The sequence below is a fragment of the Adiantum capillus-veneris genome, chromosome 18 (assembly GCF_014529385.1).
Source record: "Adiantum capillus-veneris isolate H3 chromosome 18, ASM1452938v2, whole genome shotgun sequence".
NCBI classification, from domain to species: domain Eukaryota; kingdom Viridiplantae; phylum Streptophyta; class Polypodiopsida; order Polypodiales; family Pteridaceae; genus Adiantum; species Adiantum capillus-veneris.
Window position 1 is genome coordinate 40,427,051 of NC_140948.1, and position 27,504 is coordinate 40,454,554.

The following is a 27,504-nucleotide window of genomic DNA, read 5'->3' on the forward strand; positions in this document are numbered from 1 at the left end:
GATGTTGAAGCACTCATCAATTACCAACCAATTACTTGCACCAAGACCAGTTTTTCCACCATCAGTAAGAGAAATGAAAAATGGCAAATTGCATTGAGGGACACCATTCATAAAAGGGCACACTGAAATGTCACTTCAGAGTACCTTCTTCACTTAACCCTGGTCTCCATACTTACGAGGCACATCAGACAGCCTGCAGCGCTAGAAAAATCCAGGTGTGCAGCCAGGGAGACCACTCCAAAGCAAAGAAAGAGGAAAGCACACTAATCAAACTTTAGACAAGCTCTGACTGCCAAACACAAAACTGCTAATTACTTAAATCAATTAGAGCCATAGAGGTTGGATACTCAGAAATTCTTCACTACAAGATATAAGGAGCTTCGAGAAGAGACAGATGATGAGGATCGACAACAAACTGATCATTTGTCCTTTTTGTTACTACTTGATTGAACAGCCCCAGAATATCCCTCGAAACCGCCAAAACTTTCATTGGGGGATTGCCCCAAAACAATGTTAAAACATGTCATGTATTCGTGCCTACATTATTTCATGTACAAAAAATCTAGTCAGAAACCAATGCAATTCATAAGCCTTTATGGCACATCAGATAAATAGAAGAGAAGTAGCTGCCAGCTGGCCCGCGCTCTTGTCTGCCCAACTAGTGTAAATCCTAGCAAAGAGCAGACACATTGCCTTCTTACGTCTCTAATGAGCGCTCTACTGGCAGCAGCCCATCCACACTTTCTAGATCTGGGGACCACAAAACACTTTACAATCAGCCTCACTTCCGCAGCTTGTCATGAGCAACAAGCAGACTTTTGATTGCTCTGAGGTGCGTCCTTCCCGGTATTTGCAGAGATGGTGATTGCAGGGGGCTGCATTACACAAACCCAACATTTAGTTCAAAACCCTTTTATCCTACACAACTTCAAGTGCATTTATATACCTCTGTCTTTGTGGAGGCCTCTGACAGTCTCTGCTTTATGTCTCTTGCAATAGTGAAAAAGACTTGCTCAACGTTCATATTTGTTTTGGCACTCTGATAGGGTTATGTTAAAAAAGACCAAATCAGAATAATTTGTAGTCTCCAAAATTTCCAACAACATAGATATCGCACGCACGTGCGCGCACACTTTTTTATGGGTGAATCTACATTTCCATTGATTAAAACAATATACAAGACATGGCCACCCAAAGTGGGTGAAGCTATGCCAAAAGGCTAGAAACAGTCATAGAAACCCTCAAACTGCTGAAGTAAAAGTCTCCAATACGGAAGCAATCACAAAAAGACCCAAGGAGCTGAGTACGACAGTGTGAGTAGGGTACACAATCACAAAAAATGTTTCCTGCATTTCGCCATTTTGTTTCGAACACATCAAGAAGACACAAATGGCTTTTGTGGAATCGTAGGGTAAATAATACCGAGAGCTGCATTTTGATAGTACTTACATGCCTGTTCATAAAACTAGCATTAATGGGCATTGCAACATGGAATCATCTAAGGTGGAACCATACAAGTCCATAGCAAACCATAGCATGCATGCGGTATATGTGCAGCGAAAGAAATTGTAACATGCCGCTAGTCCTTATTAGCAGTAAATATGCGCACGCATGCATGTGTGCACGCGCGCTAGAAAGATTACTCTACCAAAAAGAGAGAAAAATAGAAATAGAAATATTGTATTAACCTCTGCAAAAGACCATGTTGGCCTGTGAGAGAAATAATCATAGTGACAACCCAAAACGGAAACGGAAAAACCAGAGTTTCGGAGTTTCTACCAAGGTCTAAACGGTTAAGAAACGAGGTTTTTTTTTTTTTATATAAGAAAACAAGAAGCCTAAAAAGATAAGTCATTGATCATGTTATATAGAACTTCAAAAATTTTATGACAAAACCTTAGAACCTTCAAACCTACGGTCTACCAATGACCACTTTGAACTTTGAAGAAATCAAAAGACATTCAACTCAAACACAGTTTTCAATGTCATACAAAGACAGACGTACATGATACTACTCAATGTCAAAAAACTAAGCAAAAAGTGTCACAAACCGAGCACCACGTGCCAATAGAAAAGACAAATGCTCACATATGCACGTACAAGACATAGAAACATAAAGCCGCCAATGAACACTCCCCCCGCAAATAACCATCCAGGTCCGGGACATGAGCTGTTCAAGGACTCCCTCATCACTCCTCCCGCAAATAACCTTAAAAAAGCCAGGCCATGAGAGATAAGAGGACTTTTAACCGCAGTCTGCGTTGTTTGGAGGTGCTCAGAGTAACCACTGCTCAGACTTCTTAATACCCTTCCCGCAAATAACCACAAGGGTCCGGGCCACGAGTAAAAACAACACTTTCCGATTATTCAATACTCTGAAGGAGAACGAGCGAAATTGCGACGCGAGAGAAAGTGCGAGAAGAAGAGCACGACGATATGGTGAACTCACTCTACTGTAATGTGTAGAGCATAGTGAGTTCTTATTAGGTTTTTACAAAAGAATATGTGTACATACCTGGCGGCCCCCCCACTTACCTGGGCGACCACATTGGGCTTTATACCCCAACAACCTCCCACTTAAAGTCCAATATGGTACTTTAAGTGTGAGAGAAGCTACTATACAAGCTAACTTATACAAGAGATGTAGAGAAGTGATGTACTCCCTACACCTAACTGCTTGCGAAAATGCGCAAAGCTCTCTGAGGGAAGTCCTTTTGTAAGTAGATCAGCAGGATTTTCTGCGGTGTAAACTTTGACAAGCTGAATTTGCTTATCCTCGAGCATTTCCCTGATGAAATGATACTTCACATCCACATGCTTTGTCTTTGAGTGATAAACTGGATTGCGAGCCAATTGTATAGCACTCTGACTATCACAATATAACACAGGCATCTCTTCTTTGATTCTCAAATCTGTTACTAGTCGATTAAGCCAAATTGATTCTTTGCATGCCTCTGATGCTGCAACATATTCAGCCTTTGTAGTAGACTGAGTAACACAATCTTGTAATCTAGAATGCCATGATACTGCTCCACCAACCAATGTAAAGACATACCCTGATGTAGACCTTCGATTGTCTAAGTCACCTGCATAATCTGAGTCTGTAAAACCCTTTACACTTAGCTCCTGACTCCCATACCATATACGCATACTCTTTGTAGCTTTCAGATATCTCAATATTCCTTTCACTGCCTCCCAATGTTTCTTGCCTGGGTTTGACATGTATCGACTTACTACTCCCACTGCAAATGCAATGTCTGGGCGAGTAGCAATCATTGCATACATCAAACTACCCACTGCATACGCATATGGAATCTTATCCATTTCAGCCTGTTCTTCCTCAAACACAGGACAATCTTGTTTGCTAAGTTTCACATATGGTGGCAATGGAACACTCAATGCCTTTCCCTTCTCCATATTGAAACGTTGCAAAACCTTGTCAATATACTCTGTTTGAGATAACCAAATCAACTTCTTTGATTTGTCTCTCTCAATGCGCATACCAAGTATATGACTTGCCTCACCCATGTCTTTCATGTCAAACGATTTTGCCATCTTTGACTTCAAAGCTGAAATTTATTCCAAGTGCTTGCCAGCAATCAACATGTTATCCACATACAAAATAAGGATCAGCCACCTGCCATCCTTAGCCTTCTTTGTATATAGACAGTGATCGAACTCACTACGTTTGTAGCCTTGAGAAAGCATAAACTTGTGGAACTTATGGTACCATGCCCTCGGTGATTGTTTTAAGCCATAAAGACTCTTTAACAACTGGCATACCAAATCTTCCTTGCCTTTCTCAACAAACGCTTTTGGCTGTTGCATGTAAATTTCCACATCTAAATCACCATGCAAGAACGCTGTCTTGACATCCATTTGGTGCAACACCAAATCTAATATGGCAACCAATGCAAGAAAGCATCTCAATGTAGTCATCTTGATCACCGGAGAGAAGACTTCATCAAAGTCAATGCCTTGTTCTTGCTTAAAGCCCTTGGCAACAAGCCTTGCTTTGTACTTTGGCTGACTATCATGAGCGGTGATCTTATACCTGTAAACCCATTTACAAGGTAGAGCCTTTTTGCCCTGTGGTAATATAACTAGCTTCCATGTCTGGTTTTTATGCAGGGCTGTCATCTCTGACTGCATGGCCAATTGCCAATTCTCGAAGTCCTTCATTTGCACTGCTTCCTTGTAACATGAAGGCTCATTGCAATCAGTCAGCATGACATAGTTCATAGATGGAACAAACCGATCAGGAGGTCGCGTGATACGTCCAGATCTACGCAAAATAGGTGGCTCAAGCTCAACCACAACCCGTGGTTCCAATCTATCCTGTCCTTGCTCCTCTTGAGCCCTGACATTTTGTCTTGCACGTGCAGGTCCATCTTCTTGGAAGACAACTCTTCTAATCTCCTCAACCCTCTCTGGTTTAGAATGATATTTGGATTCATTAAGGTGAACATCATTGCTGCGGATAACCTTTCTGGATTCGGGATCCCAAAGTCTATACCCCATCTCACCAGAATTACCATAGCCTAGAAAGATGCACTTTCTACTCTTTGGCTCAAGTTTGTTCCTAAATTCCTTTGAAACATGAGTATATGCCTCACAACCAAAGACTCTGAGATGCTTGTATGAGGGCATTTTGCTTGACCATACCATCTCTGGCATTGAATCCTTCTGCAAAACCTTGCTAGGAGATCTATTTATGAGATGAACAGCTGTTGATACAACTTCAGCCCAGAACCCATTTGGCAGCTGTGCATTAGACAACATACTTCTGACCTTCTCTTGTATAGTCCTATTCATCCTCTCAGCAACACCATTTTGAGGAGGATTGTAAGGAGCAGTAAGTTCACATTTTATACCTTTTGACTCACAAAAGTCCTGAAAGGCCTTTGAAACATACTCTCCACCATTGTCAGTGCGTAAGCATTTAAGCTTCTTGCCACTCTGATTCTCCACTAGTGTCACAAACGTTTTGAAAACAGTAAACGCTTCATCCTTGTGCTTGAGAAAGTAAACCCATACTTTCCTCGAGTAATCATCTATAAATGTCATAAAATAAGAAGCTCCCCCTAGAGATAGGTTAGGCATAGGTCCACACAAATCACTATGAACAAGTGCCAACTGTGTATCTCTTCTACTCTATGCTTATGTGGCTGCTGTGTTTGATTACCATTCAGACAATGTTCACAAAATTCAAAATTATTAAATGAAAAGCCAGGCAAATAACCAAAACGAGACAAGATTTCCATTCCCTTTTTGGACATATATCCTAACCGGCTATGCCACAAAGAAACGTTCGGCTGCTCGATTACATTGATTACATTTTCAGAGACATTTGATACATAAATCATGTAAAGTCCTCCAGACTTTACTCCATGTGCTACTGTCATAGAACCCTTGGATATCTTCCACATGTTCTGTCCAAAAGTGGTAAAGTAGCCAGCATCATCAAGTAAACATGTGCTGATCAAGCTCTTTGTAATAGCGGGAACATGTCTCACATTTTTCAACGTGAAAGAAGAGCCATTCTGAAACTTCGATTGAACATCTCCAACACCTAAGATCTCACATGTCTACCCATTGCCTAACCGAACATGATCTTTAGTGGTCACATAAGAGGTAAACCACTCCTTGTTTGGAGACACATGAAGTGATGTCCCTGAGTCTATAATCCAGTCACTCAGTGCATGTCCATCAGATGCTGTGAGAAGAGCCGAGTCCATTGTATTCTTCAAGAAGTAGATGTCTCCTGACACTAGACTGTCATCCTCTGCAACAGTGTTTGTCACATTTATTTCTTGAATTTTCACAGAGGACTTGTTCTTCTCACCATGGTCTTCAGCTTTCTCTTTGCCTTTTTCTGCTTTCCATTCTCTGCAGTCTCTTTTCATGGGACCCTTCTTGCCACAATGGTAGCATTCTATGTCACTCTTGCCTTTAGCACTGCGAGACTTGCTACGAGACTGATTTCTCTTTCCACCTTTGTACTTTTGTTTGGTCCTTCTCTTGACAACTAAGATTGTTCCTTTGCCTTTGTCCATTGTCTTTCTATTGGTTTCTTCCGTAAGCAGACTGTCTTCTACACCTGCTATGGTCAAACCATCTGGAGGTGCAGAATTACTCAAAGCTGTGCGAAAAGTATCCCAACTTTCTGGCAATGTGATCAACAGGAACATAGCTCTAATAAGTTCATCAAACTTGACACCTTGAGCTGACAACTGACTGTAGATGGCGTTGAATTCATTCAGATGATTGGACATAGGTGTCCCTTCTTTCATCTTCAAGTCAACAAGCTTCTTAAGCCACTATACCTGTGAAGCTATACTCTGCTTCTCATAAAGATCACTCAGCTTCATAAACCGACATTTCGTCTGCTACATTGAAGTAAACGCTTTCTGCCAAAGTCAGCATAATGGTAGAAAGTGTCCATTCATCCATTTCGCTCCATTCATCTTCGTCCATATCTTGTGGTTTTATCCCTTTGAGCTTTATAGGTTTTATCTGCTTCTTTTGTACCAACACGTGCCAAATTTGCTCCTTCCACAATGGGAAATTGGTTCCATCCAGCTTCTTGATATTGTAAAGAGCAGTGTCCTGTGATCCACCCATAGCTACGCTTCACAGTAGTTTACTTTCCTGGGAAAAATTCAGTAGAGTTTCCCCTGTAAACTGACCTCTGAACCAATATCAACCTGTCAAATGAACCAAGAAAGCTTCAGATTGTACATAAATTTCGGCAGAGTCTCCTTTGTAAAATGGCTCTGGTGTACTCAAAAAACAGACCAAAAACAACTCAAAAAACCACTGTCTCTCTAACACTAAAAGTTGTGGATAAACCTGTCCTCCACCTGTACTGTCTGTCACTGTCCTGTAAGCATAGACTGCGACAATGCCTCAACGGCAGTAAAGCAAAGATGCAATCCCAACTGTCTAACTCCAAGTCAATACATCCTAGCTGCCTATCTAAGGGTGCTTGAGGGATCGCTCCAAGACCTGTATCACCGAAAGGATCTCAACATTCGAGAATCCCCCAGCTCAATAAAACCTCACTCGACCTTCAACAAAGGCTGCAGTAAATCTGACAATACATAAACTTCCCACAAAGTCATACATCCACAAATTTCCCACTATATGTTGTAACCGCTGCGGCGGTTGTTTGCTGCGTGACTCACAGCCAGCAAACCCTCAACAGACATACATCATCTCTGACAATACATCCCATGTGGTGGAAGTACCTGCAATGTCAGGATGAAATCTGGAATATCAAGCCACAAACACAAGCTACCTGATGAACTAGTGGATCTCGCCTACAGTCTGTGTGTAGATGCGTCCGTTTCGTATGTGACACGCCTCCAAGAACTGTGAGCCGTCCTTCGATGTGTAGACAGCCACAAATCAACACTCTGGGAGTGCCGATATCCTCAACACCTGCAGTCGTAGGCCGAAACCCCAAATTTGCAGAGTCGGATCTGCACCCGTTGAGACCACGTAGTCGAAAATGGCCTGCGCAGAACTTTGTCGAAGCCGAACGGTGGCCGAGATGACCTCAGAATGAAATTCTGAGAACACCAAGGCCTTCGGGCTTTCCCACAGGATTTGGGGCCGTGTCTTCGCCTGTCGAATTTCACTTCAATCTGAGCAGGTGACTCTCGCTACCTGCAAATGCTGCCCCGAGCCTCGATCTGAGCTCTGATACCAGTTGAAGGAGAACGAGCGGAAGTGCGACACGAGAGAGAGTGCGAGAAGAAGAGCACGACGATATGGTGAACTCGCTCTACTATAATGTGTAGAGCATAGTGAGTTCTTATTAGGTTTTTACAAAAGAATATGTGTACATACCTGGCGGCCCGCCCACTTACCTGGGCGACCACATTGGGCTTTATACCCCAACATACTCCCCCCCGCAAATAACCACAAGGGTCCAGGCCATCAGTATGAATGAGCAAGCATTCTCAAACAACACTTTTCAATCATTCAATACTTCACCCGCAAATAACCGCAAGGGTCTGGGCCATGAGTATGAATGAACAAGCATTCTCGAACATCATTTGTCACTACTCTACCCAGGAGTAAAATCACCAATCAATGAAACCAATATTAAAACCAGAGTCAAACATTTCAAATCAGCACCAAAACAGGTTCAAAACAAATACCATCCATTTCAAACAAATTCCAAACAAGATCACCAAACAAGTTCTCAAACAGATTTCAGACTTAAAAAGCAATCTCGACATCAATCGAGCTCGAAAAGTCGACTGACTTTCCATCCTAAAACCTGCACCAAAAATTAGGATTAGGTTCATTCCATAAGGTCGTAGCCGAGTACAACATGGTCCATCAGCTCTTGGACAAACAGTGTTTCTTTGGCGGCGATGGTAGTCCCAAGATAGCAATCGCACTAGACCTCCAAGGTCATTTGCTCGTAAATAGACATCTATTGAGAGGTGTCGAGAAATTTCAAGTTATAATCTGCTAGGGTTTCCATGGCAAGCATTTCAGGATACCCCATTCTGCCAGAAGTTGCACTCCGAAGGAAGATGTCAGAAACCATATAACTTCGGACAAAAAATTTCTTGAAAGCTTGCCAAGTCCTTGGAGTGTGCGGCTTGGTAGCTATAGACATCAACATCAGCAAGGCACTGCTTTTGAGAAAAAGAGTGACTCGAAACAGATCTTGGATCCTTCTCTTGCAAGTGACCTTTATGGCTTATGCCCTGCAAAACATGAGCGGTGAAGACGGGAGCACGCCCCATGCGTGATGAAGTAAGGGTGGGAGTGGCTAATAAGTCTGGGGTCGGGACCCGAAGATACTTCAAATCCAATTCCAAAAGTCTCCGGTTTGCTCTGTCTTCTCTTTTATAGGACCGGTATGCTTTCATAAAAGCACACACCTGATGCTCTGATACCACTGTCACAAGCCGGGCACCACATGCCAATAGAAAAGAACAAATTGAACAGACTTTTAGCACTGCAATAACAACTGAACTGAGAGAGAGAGAGAGAGGGAGAGAGAGAGAGAGAGAGAGAGAGAGAGACAATACGCAACACTGAGTGGCGGAATTCCACCCCAGAGAGTATTGGCCCCAAACCTTGGCACCCCTTTCGGTATTTCTTTATATTGCATCAACATAGTACAAGCCGGTACTCCAAACTCTGCACCTTCTCCAAGCATGCCAGAGAATGAGCCCTTTGCACATATTTAAAGGCCCTTGGTGTCATGTACACATCTAACCCTATGTATACGTGGACAAGCTACTTCAAAGTTCATGACATGGGTTCAATTCAATTAGCTTAGAAACAATTTTGGCACTTTTGCGAGTCTGTTCGCAGACTGTGCATGTCCAGACACTTAGAGTAGATGCGTATCCTCCGGTTGCACACAGTATGATCATCAGCATTACCATCACATTATATCAGGAGCATTTTACAGTGCAGAAAACCTATTTTCCCTATTTTAGCCATTTTTCACTTATTATTTTTAAGTGACTTTTGTTGGGAAACTGGGTAGGGCAATTTAGCCAAGCCTATATATAAGAAACCTAGCGCTAGTGTATTCTGGCAGAAGAAGAAAGGAGAGCACAAGAAACTACTTGCAGCAGGCTCTCTAGCACCCTTCTCAAGCAAGAACCCCCTGCAAACCCTGGCGTTTTTCATCAGATAAACCCAGCGTATTCAACAGCCATTCCAGCGTTGCAGATCAGCCTTTGGACTAGCGTTTCCCCAAGCATTTGCAGCACTCAATCAAGACAGCGTTTTTTACAGCAATCAAATCAACATTTTCAGCCCTGATCCATTGGCGTTTTCAGCCTGCTGTCCACAGATAAAACCAGCCAAGAATCACAGCGTTTTTTGACACGACTACATCAATGTTCTCAGAGTTCTGCATCAGCGTTTTCAACAAAGTCAAACCAGCATTTTTCAGCCATACAGAACAGCGTTGTCGTCGCCTCACCGTCACCATCGTCACCGACCTAGAACCTCACTGCATCATAGCATCAAGAACATTGCATCAGCACCTCTGTACCAGATTTGTGCAATCAATAGTAGACCGCTCTCGCCATAGAGAGTGGGGCCTTCGGAGGAGGGTTTGACAACCTTCTAGTGTTGTATTCTCTTCTCTCTCTATCTCTCAATCTCAGCACCTTCATTCACAGTGTCTACCACTTTGTTTGTGATCATTACCACTCTCTCACTAAAGGAATGGAAGGCTCTCCCTTCCGTAAGTAAAAAGAACCCTTGAGCACAGTTCGGAGCACTCATATTGAGCAAAGTTCAACTTTCACTTCACTTGCACCTTACATTGGTATCAGAGTTTTGGCAGTGTTCTGTATCACTCAAGGAAAGAACCACAGATTTTCTTTTTGCTTGTTGCGGTCGCACATAACCCAAGTCCACTTGGGCGTGTCGATTCCTAATCGTGTTTTGGAAGAGTGATAGGAAACCCAAGAAAGAAGGGCTTGTCCAGCCTCCCTTTGTGCCTCTTTTCACTCATTGAGAGCGGACCGTGCACTTAGCGGCCGGCCAATCGACGTGAGGTGGAAAAAAGCAACCTTGGTGTGATCGCAAGGCCGCCAAGGGGTGCGCCCGCAAGAAAGGGAAGAGCTCGAGTAAGAAAAGATCCTTCTCTAACACAGATTGCAAGCTAAAGAAGAACCTCAAGAACCTCAAGAACCAAGACCCACAAGAACCAAGTTCCTCGTGAACTTAAGAATCCAAGACTTCAGTGTATAGTCATCACACGAAGCGGAATGGATACTTCGCATGAAAGTGGTGAGCATGGGAGTGGCGAAGAAGAGTTTTCCCCACCAGGAGGTTTTCCGACCCTCCCTCTTTCCCATCTACGCCAAGGATTGTACCAAATCCAATGGAGGCTTTGGTCAAGTCGATGATGGACATGATGTCACAACAAGAAGCGAATCCCGTTGCCTTGGGAGCGCGAGCGCGAAGAAAGAAAAGCAATCTTGGATCACGAGCACGAAGAGAGCAAAGAAAGAAAGGCCATCTTGGAGCGCGAGCGCGACGAAAGAAAAGCGGAATTGGATCGCGAACGCGAAAAGAAAAGAGCGGCCTTGGAGTTAGAGCGTGACGCACTGAGAGACCAACGCATGCAAGAGTTGGTCCTACAGGTACTCACCTCGAAACCCGAGCTGGCCAAAGAGGTTGGTGGTTCATCCAGTGGCACAAGCCGACATTCGAACTCCAACCACCCCGTCACCGAGAAGTTGACGTTCAGTAAGTATGATGGTAAGATGGATGCTACTATTATTCATTCTTGGTTGCATCAATTTAATGCTTATTTTGCGACAACTAAGAAGACAAGAAATAGCAAGGTTTTGACGATAGCTATGTACCTTGCCGATGATGCCATTAATTGGTACCACACATGGCAAGAGGCACAGTTGGCCGCGCACCTAGAGGCAACCGATGAAGACGCACCCCCTTCCTTCAATTGATCGATCTCAACAAGGTGGTAGCGATTGCTCTCGCACAAGAGATGAAGCACAATAAGGGAAAGCCTAAGGAGAAGAAGACTTCTCAAGGAACCTCTCAAACTCCTCAGAACCCGCAGAATGGTAAGAATTGTAACTCTTCTGGCCCATCTTCCTCTAATTCTTCGAAAAAGAACTCTAACAATGAATCTAAGGGTAAAGCTAAAACACCTGCTAAACCTAAGCTAACCCCTGATAAAAGGGCCGAAAAAGGAATTACAGGAGGATACATGACGACAGAAGAACAAGTCATTTATGCTAAGGAAGGTCGTTGGGATCAATGTCACGTCAAGGGTCACATTGAAGCGGCTTGTCCTAAGACAGTCCCACCTAAAGAACCTAAGGAACCCGCACGCGCAGCAGCACTTTAATGAACCACACTGAATCTTCTTATGTCTCTGATACACACATTGATGAGTCTCTCATGAAGTGTTATGGTCATGTAAAGGGTCAACGTTTTGTCATATTGTTTAATCCAAGCAGTATACATGATGTGATTGGTGCCTCTCTTGTAGAGAAAGCCCGCCTAGAGGTTAATCAGACATCTTCTCCCGAGGTGACTGGCTTCGCTCTCGAGATGGACTCTCTCATCACGCAAGAGTACCTTGATGTGTTGATTACAGTTCATCAAGCTGCCTTCCGTAGGAAATTTCTCGTGTCTCCTCTCTCAGGATGTGATATAATTTTGGGCATTAGATGGTTTCGTGAGCATAACCCTCTCATTGATTGGGAGGACAACACTCTCACATTAAATGCCAAAAGCGACTCTCCTATGATCATTCGTGCTGAGGAGGGTCTGCATTCTTTGCCTCTCATTTCTCATATACAAGCCAAGCGTGAATTACGACGAGGAGCACAAGCGGCATTCATCTATGCCTCTCCAATTACCCAGAGCATTTAGGCTCCAGACAGGTATTCAACTTTGTTTACCAAGTTTTAGCATCTCTTTTGCAAAATTATCTTCCACCCCGTCTCCCACCCAAGCGGCCGGAGAACCATCACATCGAGCTTACGGAGGGAGCACAGCCTGTCAATAAGGCTCCCTACCGTTTGAACAAGACACAGGAAGAAGAGTTAGAGCGGCAACTGACGGAGTTGGTGGCTAGAGGATTTATACGTCCTAGTGTAAGTCCTTTTGCTGCTCCTATTTTGTTTGTCTACAAGAAAGATGGTTCGTCTCATTTGTGTCTCAATTACAGGGCATTGAATAAGATGACCGTCAAGAACAAGTTTCCGATGCCTCGCATTGAGTATATCCTTGATAGGCTCAATGGGGCAAAGGTCTTCAGTAAGGTCGATCTCAAGAGTGGATACCATCAAGTAAGGGTGTTCAAAGGCGACATCTTCAAGACCGCTTTTTGCACAAAGTGAGGGCAATGGGAGTATGTTGTTATGCCTTTTGGATTGACAGGTACCGTGGATACATTTAACCGTCTCATGGTAGGCCGATTTGGCGATATGGTTGGTATATGTGTATTCATCTTTCTGTATGATATTCTCTCTTTTTTTGCATTGTGGGAACAACATGAAAAGGATGTAGAAAGGGCATTGACCCGTTTGGATGAGTGTCAGCTGTACATTGCAACTAAGAAATTTGAATTTTTTCTCACCTCATGTTACTTATCTGGGTTATATCATTTCTGCAGAAGGCGTCAAGCTAGACCCCACGAAGGTGGAACAAGTACGTAATTGCGATTTGCCCAAAACTGCATATGATGTGCGTTCTTTTCTTGGTTTATGTCAAGCATATAGTTCGCACATAGAGAATTTTACACGCATTGCCGCACCTATGACTGATGTTTGGAAAGGAATAAAGACTTGCCCAAAGCAACCATTGAGGCTTTCGCAACTCTCAAGGTTGCGGTGACAGAAGCACCGTTTCTGACCCCTTTGAGGTATGGACAGATGCGCGCAATGTCGCCATAGACGCTGTGTTTCAGCAGCATGGTCGTCCAATAGCTTTCCTTAGTCGGAAGCTCAATAGTGCAGATAAGAACTATTCAGTTTATGATAAAGAACTTTTGTCTATCATTCACTCTCTTAAGCATTGGAAGCATTTTCTTTATGGTAGAGAGTTTATAGTTCACACAGATTACCAAGCCCTCAGGTGGCTCCAGTCTATGCCTAGTGCACATTGGAGTGATCGCAAAGAACGGTGGTCACAATTTTTTGAGCAATTTGGAGGTTTGATTGAGTATGTGTCTGGAAAAGCTAACCCTATTTACATATGCGTTGAGTCGCAAAGGACAGATTTTGGCTCTTGAGTCAAGATCCACAATTTCTCTTCAGGGTGTGTCTTTCGACAACATGAAGAGTAGTATGCGGATTCCGAGTTTCGTAAGCAATGGTTGCAGACTCTTGCTTTCCAAGGGCCAAGCAACTATCTCATTCGTGATGATTTGTTGTATTTTCGTCAACGTTTATGTGTGTTGCCCTCTCTGAGGACAACCATATTGCATGATACACATGACTCTCACGGGTGGGCACAGGGGAATGAGCACCACTCTAGAAAAAATAGAAAGATTCTGTTATTGGCCGAAAATGCGAAAAAATGTGTTTCGTTATGTCACACAGTGCACTATTTGTCAAAAAGTAAAAGCTCCTCAAGGTAAGCAACAAGGCCTCTTGCTTCCGCTACCTAAAACTTATGCACCTTTCCAGGATATTTCCATGGATTTTGTGACTAACTTTCCACCAAGTTTGCATTCAAGGAACACTCAGTGTTTGACAATTGTTGATCATTTCAGCAAGTTTTGCATGTTGATTCCTTGTAAGGCCACAGTCACCGCACAAGATGTAGCACAGTTGTTCATAAAGCATTGGTACCCCCTCTATGGTTTGCCAAAACCGATTGTTTCAGATAGGGATGTTAAGTTCACGTCCAATTTTTGGCGCGCACTCTTTGAAAATTTTGGCACTAAGTTGAATTTTTCATCGGCTTTTCATCCACGGTCAGATGGTCAAACAAAGATTTACAATCAGTTGGCTTTTGATGTTTTAAAGTTATATGTGCATGATCAGCAGTCTCATTGGGAGCTCTATCTTCCATTAGTTCAGGCTATTTTGAATGACTCTTATTCCTCTGCCATTGGTCGAACTCTGTATAAGGCAGCTTTTGGCCATCCGTTCTAGTCACTCTTGACTCGCTCAGTCAGTCAAATGCCTGATGCCAATGTTGAAAGTCAGTCATTGGATGAAATTTCTGAGAGTGTGAAGCTTTGGCTAAGCAAGGCTCAGGAGTCTTATTCACGACAGGCTAATAAGCATTGTCAAGATGTTTCGATCAAGGAAGGGGATTGGATGTATTTAAGAATCATGAAGCAACGTCTTAAGCAAGTTCGAGAAATGTCCTAAGTTGCCTATTCGAATGTATGGTCTATTTCCTACTATTAAAAAGATAAATGAGGTTTCGATGAAATTGCAATTGCCTGTCAATGCACAACATTTTCCATGTTTCTTGGTTGAAAGTGTTTCAGGGAACACCTCCAAGGGGCATTTCCTCCGAAGAAGAGTCGGAGATCGTCAATGAAGCTGAAGTCATGGAGCCGGAGCAAGTGTTGTTGCATCGATTTCGCCATGGTTCAAAGAAGCAAGTGAGACAGTACTTTTTGAAGTTCAAGGATCGAGGAACCCACGAAGCAATGTGGGTTGTTGAAGAGTTTTTCAAAGATTATCCCGAAATATTGGCAGCCTACAAGGAAGCCATGCAAATCACCCAATACCTCACTTTAAAAAGGAGGGGATGTCACGTGCACATCTAACCCTATGTGTACGTGGACAAGCTACTTTATGACATGGGTTCGGTTCAGTTAGCTTAGGAAGTGTTCTGGCACTTTTGTGAGTCTGTTCGCAGACCGTGCATGTCCAGACACTTAAGAGTAGATACATATCCTCTGGCTGCACACAGCATGATCATCAGTATTACCATCAGTTTCCATCAGGAGCATTTTACAATGCAAAAAACCTATTTTCCCTATTTTAGCCATTTTTCACTTACTATTTTTAAGTGACTTTTGTTGGGAAACTGGGTAGGGCAATTTTGCCAAGCCTGTATATAAGAAACCTAGCGCTAGTGTATTCTAGCAGAAGAAGAAAGGAGAGCACATGCAACTACTTGCAGCAAGCTCTCAAGCAAGAACCCCCTGAAAGCCCTGGCGTTTTTCATCAGATAAACCCAGCGCTTTCAACAGCCATTCCAACGTTGCAGATCAGCCTTTGGACTAGCCTTTCCCCAAGCATTTGCAACACTCAATCAAGACGGCGTTTTTTACAGCAGTCAAATCAGCGTTTTCAGCCCTAATCTACTGGCGTTTTCAGCCTGCCGTCCACAGATAAAACCAGCCAAGAATAGCAACGTTTATGACACAGCTACATCAGCGTTTTCAGCAAGGTCAAACCAACGTTTTTCAGCCATACAGGACAGCGTTGTCGTCGCCTCGCCATCGCCATTGTCACCGACCTAGAACCTCACTGCATCATAGCATCAAGAACATTGCATCAGAACCTCTGTACCAGATTTGTGCAATCAATAGTAGACCGCTCTCGCCATAGAGAGTGGGGCCTTCAGAGGATGGTTTGACAACATTCTGATGTCGTATTCTCTTCTCTCTCTATCTCTCAGTCTCAGCACCTTCATTCACAATGTCTACCACTTTGTTTGTGATCATTACCACTCTCTCACTAAAGGAACGGAAGGCTCTCCCTTCCGTAAGTAAAAAGAACCCTTGAGCAAAGTTCGACTTTCACTTCCGTTGCACCTTATACTTGGCCTATGAAAAGCAGTTTACATGAAAAGCCTTCAAACTCAAAAGCTTCTGGTCCAAAAGCAATACCAAAAAGCTGCCAACGTAAATCACGGAATTCCGTACAACTGCCACGTCAGCACTCTCAATGCGTTTTGCGGAAATCTGCCACATCAGCATTGTCAGCGGAAAATCCGAAAAACTACCACGTCATCAGCTGCTACGCAAATCCTTCTTTGTGTGTGTGTGGGTCTTGCTTTATTTAATCCTTTATGTCACTTGGGCCCCATCGAAAGGGGTCCCATAAGTGGGCCCCATCGAAAGGGGTCCCATAAGTTGGTAGGACTTCTTCTTCTCTTGTTGCTTGTTCTTCTTAGGATTTAGGCCCTTCGGTCGTGATCTGCAAGTTGGCTCCATTCTTCAAGGCTTGACATGTCAACAATTGTTTGATCCAACTCGACAAATAACTTCATCTCACTGGACATCTCAAAATCGCTCGATCTCACTCCCGAGAGGTTGGAAACTCCAATTGGTTCTGGTTCAGCCTTCGAGGGGTTGACCACAAACTCTACTCTAGCGCAAGGATAATTGAATTTGAAGATCGAAAGTACACCGATAGAGTCTTTCTTAGTTGCTCCAATACAAAGATGCAATGTCATTTTGGGAATGCCTTGGATTGAAGGGGATCGGGGAGCACCACAGACAGAGAGTGAGAGAGAGAAGGAGACACACACACGATGTGGGTGGGGAGACTCTGAAGTGGCAGCTCCCCCTATACAGTATACTCACTATAAGTATAGGGTAACAGTGGGCGGGCGCCCATGACCTGGGCGACCGGTCAAGGCACATAGGCCTTAACCCCAATGACCTGGGCGACCGGTCAAGGCACATAGGCCTTAACCCCAACAACCTCCCACTTAAAGGCCAATGTGCCTTTAAGCAAGATCTACTAGTGTACAACTAATAGAAGGTGAGAGATTCTCTCGACCTATGCCCACTGACTCTCGATGAGCTAGTGCATCCGGCTCTACTGATAGACAAACATCCTGCTGCGGAAGCCACACAGAGCTAGCTCCAAGCTCTGCAAATAGTCTACAAGAGCTCATGCACTCCTGCAAGTATCGGTCCAATACCTACAAACCTCCCCTATGCTCTATGCCGAGATCAGTCATCGAACAACTAATCAACCCTGCTGCAAATGCTCCCACTGCAGTTGCTATGCCGGGCCTCGAGATCAGCATCTCGTACATGAGGACACTGAACGTTGATGCAACCTCTGCCACCTCCAACTCAGAACTCAACTCATGGTAATCCTGTCCCCTATCATAGAGACCATGGCACTCTGACTCCGAGCTCTGGAGTGACTCCTCGTGCCCACCACATATCACATGTGTACCAAGAGTATCCATCTATCCTGAATCTGCATCAAGCTCTGGCATAAGCATATCAAGAAATGACTCCACAATAGCTGACATCTCAGCATCCATGCGAGTCATCTATGTCATCACCTCTGATGACTCATCCTCCTGTGACTCACTAGAGCTGTCCCGCTCTACCTGTGCATCCGTAGACGCAACCTGCACAACAAAGTCACTGCTCTGCACTCCATGCAAAGCATCCTGCAACCCACAAGCAAAAGAGACTCGCCTGCTCTTTCGCTCTCTACCTGGCTGCATGATCACAGAGACAACACCGTCTCTCCCGTGATCCACATGCAATGGGTAACCTGTACCACTCCTGGCACCTCTCGCAATCACTAGCGAACCCAGATGCAACGCAAAACATCGCTCAAGCAGCGATACCCGACATCCACTATCCCGTAACTGTCTGACTGAGATCAAATCCCGTCTCAGATCTGGCACATAACGCACATGACGCAGGGTAAATCTCATGCCACTGGGCAAGGACAAACATACGTCTCCTGCACCCTCAATGTCATACACAACACCATCAGCCATGTGCACACAACCAAGTCTCCCACTAGAAAACGTGCTAAACCACTCACGATGCGACGTGACATGGAAAGTAGCATCTGAATCTAGTAACCACTGTGAAGACAATGTGCAATCCGATATGCAATCTGTAGACATAAGATCGTCTGAAGACAAGCTAGATGTAAATGTGACATCGCCGTCACAAGCATACTCAGTAACCACCGTACTGATCTCACTAGCATCTGTCGTGCCCAAATCTGCATCACGCATCTGTCGCCTCCGTTGTCTCAAACGCCTGAAATATCGACGCCTAATGTGCCCTCTATGTCCACAATGCCAACATGTCAAGTCTCTACGCCGTCGAGACTTGTATGTGGGATCAATCTCTCCCATGGACATAGAAGTGGGACTATACTCCCCTGTAGACATGGATGTCGCGTACATAGCATGTAAACTCTACCATAAAGCATGAGTTGTAGTCTCGCTCAAGACCTGCCAGTAAACAGACTCAACCAGATGCAAACAAATCGTAGACATTGCTAACTCATCAAGATCCTGCCAATCATCATCACGCATAGACTTGGGCTTCGCCGATAAACCACGCAAGGGTTTATCCTGCCCCAAATCCGCCAATGCAACAAGCATATGCTCCTTCCAAGCAACAAAATCTGCACCATCAAACTGTGTCAGACCATAACGCTGGAAGTCAAATGAAAAATCAGCCATAATACTCGCAAAAGAGCAACCAACAATGAGTAGCAAATGTCAACCAAATCAGCCCTAAACTGGCTCGAATCGCATCAACAAAAGTCTGCAAATATGGCTGTAAGATATGGCTGCAAATCAGCCCCAAAACAGCCCCAAAATTCAGCTCTTAAACAGCTGCATAAACAAGTCACAAACATGTCCAAGATCAGCCTACAACTGAGCCATACATGGACACCTGCAAAGAGGAAACAATGGCTGAAAATTCAGCGCCCAAATAAGCCCTCAAACCTGCCTATAAACTTGTAAACCTATAGCTGAAACCTGCTGAAAAACCTAAAGCCATTAGTGCTCGAATCCGGCTACCTAGCTCGTAGCCACACAAGCATACATCACAATACTCACTCCTGTGAGTGTGCCAAGATAACTGTACGCCTGTCAAACCCGTGAGCTAATCACCAAGCCCACAATGTGCGGTATCGATGCATACACACGCACAAATCTCCCACCTGCAGAGAACCCCGCACGCAAATGCTGAGTGCAACCCGCAATCTCTACCTAGATCGCATAAATGATACGCATAAAACTCCTGGGAAAATTTCGCCAAAGTTTTGTCAGTAAAACGGCCACAAAACCAGTAACCAAACTGACTGCACACTCAAAATCATGAGCAACCAAAGCGCATCAAACCGCACTCCAAATGCATGCACCAATCTCCACAATTTGCATACATCATTGCAAACACCTGCAAATCTAGTACACAAATATCTGCTCTACCTGTGACTGCCAAAAAATATGCTCGAGGCATACATTGCCGAGCTCAGAATGCAATCACATTAGTCTCCCTGAGCATCAAACCACATAAGGCATACATCGTATCCTCCCACCTGTGAGGAAACTTGCAGCAAATATCACTCTCACATCTGAGAGCAAACCATGTGTGGAATCCTCGACACACAATAAACAACTGCTGCTGCAGAAAATTCAGCATTCAGAATTTTAAAATTCTGATATGACGAGCGCATCCGGAGCGTGCCAAAACCCCAAGGTAGACTCCTGGATCACATGTATCCGAGTCCGGGTGTGAAAGCTATGCCAAAAACCTCCATTTCGACCCAAAAACGCAGCATAAACTGCCAAAAGAGGGCTGAAAAATGCAGCTCCTCAACCGTAGCTCGAATGAAGTTTTTGATGGCTCGAATGGCTTCGAAAGGGGGGTAAAATGCCAGAACGCCTGATGGAAACGCTCTTGAAAAGCTGAATTTGTCGATGCCGAAGTCGAAACCCTGTTTGCACTCTTGAAAGTGCGCGCGTGCATGGACGCGATTTCGGGAATGAAACTGGCTCTCCGTTGTCGTCGTGACTGTGCACACACACGCTCCCTCCGCACCTACGCTCTGATACCAATTGAAGGGGATCGGGGAGCACCACAGACAGAGAGTGAGAGAGAGAAGGAGACACACACACGATGTGGGTGGGGAGACTCTGAAGTGGCAGCTCCCCCTATACAATATACTCACTATAAGTATAGGGTAACAGTGGGCGGACGCCCATGACCTGGGCGACCGGTCAAGGCACATAGGCCTTAACCCCAATGACCTGGGCGACCGGTCAAGGCACATAGGCCTTAACCCCAACACTTGGCATAACAAAATTCATCCTATCCCTGATTATGTAAATACAAAATTGTCATCCTCTTTCAAAGGGTAGAAGTATGATGTAGATGCAAGTGCTAGTGATTGGCCTATACCCATGGTCAGTCACATCACTGTTAAAAGAGTAATAAAGAAGTGTCTTTTCGCTTGCTTGATCTTTTGTCAAAGAGAGAGAGTTGAGTGGTGAAAATGTGTTGTCAAAATTGGATAAAGATCACCTAACTTTTCTTAATCAGTATCAGAATTACTTTTCTGACACTCCAAGATGAACTACCTCCTAAAAGACCGAAAGATCATCGTATCGATTTAAATCCAGACAGTTCACCCCAAATCAGCCACCTCTTACAACAACAAGAAATTCTTAAACAAAGTAAATGGACTTTGGAGAAGGGTCTTGTTTGCCCTAGTACTTCTCCTTATTGTTCACCACTATTGCTTGCTCAAACGAAAGATGGCACTTCCAAATGTGCAGCAATTAACGTTCCCTAAACAAGATTACGATTAAGAATAGATTTCCATTTCTCGAATCCATCATATCTTAGAGAAGCTACAAGGCACATGAATTTTCAGTAGTATCGATCTCAAGAGCGGCAACCATCAAATTCATATTGCTCTGAAAGACATACATAAGACTATATTCCGTACAATAGTTTTTTGAGATTCCTTTCGACCTTACTAGCACTCCCCTTTCAATCGAATGATGGATCGAATCTCAACCTCATCGACAATTCACACGAATTTTCTTTGACACTCCAGCAACTTTCAATCGAATGATGGATTGAATCTTTCGACCTCATCGACAATTCACATGAATTTTCTTTGACGACATTTCTGTCTTCTCTCACACAGGAAGAGCATAAACGACACTTGCAGACTGTGTTTGACCATAAAGTTCAAGTTAATGCTAACAGAGATTCACTATTTGAGACATATTGTCTCCCATAATCATGTACGCAAGGACCAAGCAAAGGTTTAAGCTATTTCAGATTGGCCACAGCCTGCTTCCGTTCATGATGTCTGAAGTTTCCTTGGACTATGTTCCTACTACAAACATTTTATTCACCATTTCGTGCATGTTGCACCTCTCCATGATCTTACAAAGAAAAAGATATCCTTTGTATGGGGGGCTAAAAAGAAGGAAGCTTTTAAAAAGATTAAGTACCTTCTCACCCATGGACCAATCCTCATTGTACCTAATCTCCGAAAACAATTTGAAGTACATTGTGATGTTTCAGGCGATTGTATTGGCTCAATTCACGCAATAGCTTATGAAAGTAGACGACTTCATGATGTGGAGCTCCATGCTTCCATCTATGAGAAGGAACTCATGGTAGTTATTCATGCTTTCACTTTGGAAACCTACCTTCTGGGAGCGGATTTTTCTATCAAGACGGATAATCAAAATCTTCAATATTTTCTCTCCCAACTTAAGTTGTCAGAGAAACAGATGAGATGGGAAAATTTCCTCTCCAACACACTTCTAGAAGCAAGAATGTATGCTCTTTCTCGACGGTCCCAAGTAAATGCTATAACGAGCATACATCATCAAGAGTTAGAATCTCTACCCGAGATGTATCCTAACAACTCCGACTTTGGTTAGCAACAGCTACAAACTCCGAACTCGTACTGGAATTTTTCCCTACTCTATTAAGGATGGTTATCTTTATTTTCATCAGGCTCTTTGTGTGACACGACCGCTTAAAACGAAGGTGATGGACGAAGCCCATGCTTCTCCTTACACAGGACATAGAGGTCTAATGTCCACAACAAAAGCCTGAGAAAGATAATTTTATTGGCCAAGAGTGCAAGTTGGCATAGATAAATATGTCAGAGAATGTGTACCATGCCAAAAAGCTAAGTATGATCGCCATAAACTCTTGGCTTACTTCAACCCCTATCGATACCTCAAGTACCCTAGGAATGCATTTTATAATGGATTTGCTACAAACTCCGAATGGAAATGATGCAACCTGGACTATAGTAGACAGATTCAGTAAGCAGGCTCATTCCATTCCAAAAGAAAGACCATCAAAGCTAATCACATGGCCAAGATCTTTTTGGTCCAGATTTTTAAGCATCATGGCATGCCCTAAACAATTATCAGTGATCGCGACCCACGAATGATCGGAAATTTCTATCGAGCACTTTTTACGAACCTAGCTGAATTTTTCTTCAGCATATCATTCTCAGACAGATGGACAAAGCGAAATCGCTAATTCTACCCATATGGGATTAGTTAACCCGACATCAATGAGGTCCAGAATGGATCTAGATGTGGTTACTAAATACATTTTGGCAGTCATTGTTTGAGATTTGGAATGAATATTTGTGCGATTGATTGTCATGTGATGTGATGTCATGTGCAGTGATGTGACTGTCGTATTTGTACATGTGCTAGATGTGTTGTGTCTAGTGCATAGGTACTAACAGTTAGTGTCTACTAAGACAATTTATGGCTTCTGTTTATTTTGCATGCGTAATCGAGAGCGATTACAATTCTTTCAAGAGGGGGATATGTCACAAATTGATGACATGACAGTTCTGCCAGGACACACACGCATGCTGATTGTACGGACCCTGACGTGGCAACAGTACGGATCCCCGAAATTTCCACTGACATGCTGATGTGGCAGGCTGTACGGACATGCCCGCTTTTTGCGCTGACAACTGTACAGAATTTCGAATTTTGTGCTGGTTGCTTTTTGTGGCAATTTTTAGGCCACATGCTTTTAGGAGTTGAATGCTTTTGAGCCTAAAGCTTTTGGAACTTTTGCTTTTGAGTTTAACTCATTTTGGGGCTCTGCTTTTGGCATCCCTTGTAAGAATAAAAGAGCCCTAAGGCCTCACTTCTCAGAGCATCTAGACGCAGAGTTTGAGAGCAGAGGACCCTACAGAAGTTGTACTTTGCTCAAAAGATTAATATAAAAGAAATACCGAAAGGGGCGCCAGTCTTTGGGGCCAATCTCTCTGGGCACGGAACTACGCAAGGCCTTGTCAACCAAATTGAGCCGTAATTTTAAAGTTGTGAAGTATTTTAAGTGATTCTCTCTCGTGTCGCGACAGAATCTAGACTTGGGGTGTCCAAGTATGTTACAACTGTGCACAAGGAATGGGCAAGCACTTGAATGAAGATGGGTTCAAAGGAAACTTTGAGGAAATATAGTTGCTTTCTGAGAAAGCAGGTTGCTTTTCGGAAAAGCAGATGCTTTCCCATGAGGAGGTCTATGTCTGCATTGCATATGTGCATGTGGTTGCATCCAGGGACGCCTGGGAAGTGTTGTGTAAGCATTGCTTTCAGCTTATAAGGTTTTATTAAGTTTTTTGGCAGGTTCAAACCATTTTTAAAAGGTGACCGGCCGTCCACTTAATAAGTGGCCACCATCTGATAAATAAGGCAACAGATCAACCAACGCTTTCTCTCTCCCTCTTTCTAGCAGAAGAGTTTTTTTTTTTTTTAAACCCGCCAACCATCTCTACGCATTCAGCCAACACACAGCTATTCTTGCCGTGGCCACTGAGCTGTAATAGCATCTCACGCCCTCTCTCAGAGGAGGAGTAGCCAACGCCAGCAAGAGGAGACTTTGCCACCAAAAGACGCAAGAGATCGCGAGACTACGAAGAAAGGAGGTCGCTTTTCCCACGCAAAGAGCGATAGGTATCAATTGTGGATTCGCCAAACGAATTATGATCCCGTGTTTGTGCGTGTTTGTGTGTGTTTGCAGGGACTTCATCGCGAAGGAGAAGCGGGAAGGCCTCGGCCTACACTTAAGAATTCCGGGAACGGGATTCAGAAATTCACGCAAGTCTTCTGTGTGCTTTATTTTAATGCCTTTAGTCACTTGGGCCCCATCGGACAGGGTACCATAAGTCGGTGGGAACCCTTCTTTAAAAAGAGGCCTCTTGGCAAGACTTTGAAACTTCTTGTATCGCTTCTACTTCTTCTGTTGCTTCTTCTAAAGGTTTAAGTCCCTCGGCCAGGATCTACAAGTTGGCTTCGTTCTTCAATGGCTTGACACGTCAGCAATTTGTGACGGACACGCCCAAGTGGTCTTGGGTTACATGCAATCTCAAACAAGCAAAAAAAAATTGTGGATCTTTATGGTTGATTGCCATTAAGACAAAGCGATGAAGACAAGAGCGCGCCTGATGCGCAATGGACTAAGGGTGGAAGTGCCTAATAAGTCCGAGGCAGGGATATTCGTTAGGGTCTTTTCTTGAGAGAGGTTTGTTAGGGTCCATTCTTGAGTGATGATACCCGAACATTGCCAAAGAGCTCTGATACCAATGTAATGTGGAGTGGAATTGATTGATGTTGAATGCTCGGGATGAGTGCTCAATACATACTCAAGGTTCCTTTTTACTTCATGAGAGATGTGCAAAGACTAGAGAGAGAAGAGAATGATATTGTGAGTGAAAGTTCTATGAGTTAAAGAGAGAGAGAGAAAGGAGACTTTAACACCAAATGGGGTCCCAAACCCCCCTCAAAGGGCCCCTCTCTCTATCACTAGAGAGGTATTTGCTTTAGAGTGAACAAATGATGATACAATGATCCTAGATGCTCAAATGATGATGGGACCTTGCCGTCGATGCTTGGATCTGCGAGGCTAAGGGATGAAAATGCAAAACACTAGGAATGTTGAATGGGATTTGCCACTTCGACAAGGCTATGGGCTGATCTATTGTCGCCGATGTTGGCGATGGGCTGAAAACTGAAAAACGTTGGCTGATCTGAGGCTGAATCTGGAAGCGTTGGGAATATGGCTGAATCTGCAACTTCTGAAATTGCTAGGGCTGAAATTTGTTGGCGACAGGGATCTGCTACTGATGGCTTAAAATGCTGATGGCCTGCTGGTCATGGCTGAAAACGCTGATGCAAAAATGCCAAGCATTTAATGAGGGTACTGCTAGCAAAAACGCTAGAGGGTGCTTGAGGGTATTGTAGGTACTTGGTGTTGGTATTGAGGGCATTGGCTTATACGCTAGAGGGTGCTTGAGAGTATTGTAGGTACTTGATGCTGGTATTAAGGGCACTAACTTATGCTTGAAAAGTGACCCCTAGGGTAACACTTACATATAAAATTAAAGCTGGGTTGGGCAATGCCACTAAAAATCCCACAATTTCTAAAAATGTCACTTATTAGCGTTAATAAACTCACTCACAAAAGGTGCTTCACATGCAAAGAAATACCCAGGTTGGGTACTAATGCAACTATATGGGAACACTCCCTAGTGCCTACACTTAGCAGACACCAGTTGTGCTCATGTGCAATCAAAGGTATGCAACTACTCTAGAGTGCTTGGACATGCATGTCCTGCGTACAGGCTCAAAAGGGTGCTAGAACACTAGCTAGGCTGTTCCTAAACCCTAGAAATAGGAGTTAACTTGTCCATATGCACATAGGGTTAGATGTGCATGGCAAGGCCAAGAGGGGGCAACGATCTAACTCCAAACGTTGTTAATAGGGCGCCCACATTACAGAATGTGTGGCAATCATAGTTTGCAACATACATGTATGTTTGAGGTTTCAAATGTTTGCAAACGTATGGTATGTTTGGAGAATGTTAGACCCAAACATTCTTGTCTTTTCGAAAAGTCTAAGAAACCTTGAAATTTTAAAATTTAGCCTTTGGAGCTTTAAAAGCAATGAAAGCTAGTAATGATGTTCAATGTTAACTTGTAGCTTGTAAGTTTCAACATTGTTTGAACTTTTAATGGCTTTATTGATAGCATATTCACCAACAAAATTGGCTAGAACTTAGGGTCACGTATTTTCAAGCAGCCCCTTTGAAACATACTATCACATACTTCCATACCCGTATGCGTATGCATATGCGTATGCGCATGTTTCCCATATGTTTCAAATTATGGTGGAAAATTTAACAGTGGGTTGGGCATGTGCGGGTTATCCCTATATAGGGACAACTGCACCATTTCTCATGAAACATTGTATCCAGCGTTTTGGGGTCTCTCTCTCTCTCTCTCTCTCTCTCTCTCTCTCTCTCTCTCTCTCTCTCTCTCTCTCCATATATATATATATATATATATATATATATATATATATATATATATATATATATATATATATATATATATATATATATATATATATATATATATATATATATATATATCTGTGTGTGTGTATGTATGGGGGTTATCCCTATATAGGGACACCTGCACCATTTCTCACGAAACATTGTATCCAACGTCTTGCAGTTCTCTCTCTCTCTCTCTCTCTCTCTCTCTCTCTCTCTCTCTCTCTCTCTCTCTCTCTCTCTCTCTCTCTCTCTCTCTCTCATCTAGCGTTTTGCTCTCACCTCTCTCTAGCGCTTTTCAGACGCACCCTCTCTAGGTTGCAGCGTCCAGATTCACCCTTAAAGGAAAGTGCAAGGTATAGACCCATGGTAGTCACCCACGAGACAACATAACCATTAGCTCCATCATGCATAGTATAGACTAAATACCACGACCTCTCCACTAACGTGGACAATGGCTAGTAGTGGGTGTAGAACTAGGTACTAACATATGCTCCCAAACACGAAACACACCACGCACACACACATGAGCATACATCAACACAAAGTTCAACGTACTGAGTATGCTCCCAAACACGAAACACACCACGCACACACACATGAGAATACATCAACACAAAGTTCAACGTATTGAGTTTCTATCATCACTCCAGAGATCAAAGGCAAACTCAGCAATAATGAAGCCTAGCACTAAAAGACGCATTAAATCGAAAAAATTAGCACAAAAATGAGGTAGTTGAAAGGGCATAAGCACCCCAAAAGATAGAAAGAAACCCAATTGCAGATACATTCAGTCACGAAGGATAGATCTTGGCTCTTAAGTCACGGTCCACAGTACCCATTCAGAAGGTATCTCTTGATAGCATGAAAAGTCAATATGCATTTTTTGAGTCTTTCATTTTTTACGGTCTCCGGTATTTTTGTTACA

At 43.5% G+C, this 27,504-nt stretch overlaps 1 protein-coding gene across 1 annotated transcript in view; it reads right to left on the reverse strand.

Moving 5' to 3' along the window:
• Positions 1–659: 659 nt before the first annotated feature.
• Positions 660–27,504, reverse strand: part of LOC147435536 (ras-related protein RABE1e-like) — a 33,605-nt gene continuing 6,760 nt past the window's right edge. Inside the window, exons 7-8 of the mRNA XM_086488581.1 lie at positions 947–1,039; positions 660–875 (exon numbers count right to left, since the gene is read on the reverse strand). Coding sequence (XP_086344707.1) covers positions 798–875; positions 947–1,039 — 171 coding nt within the window. The 3' untranslated portion in view covers positions 660–797. The remainder of the gene's footprint in view (positions 876–946; positions 1,040–27,504) is intronic.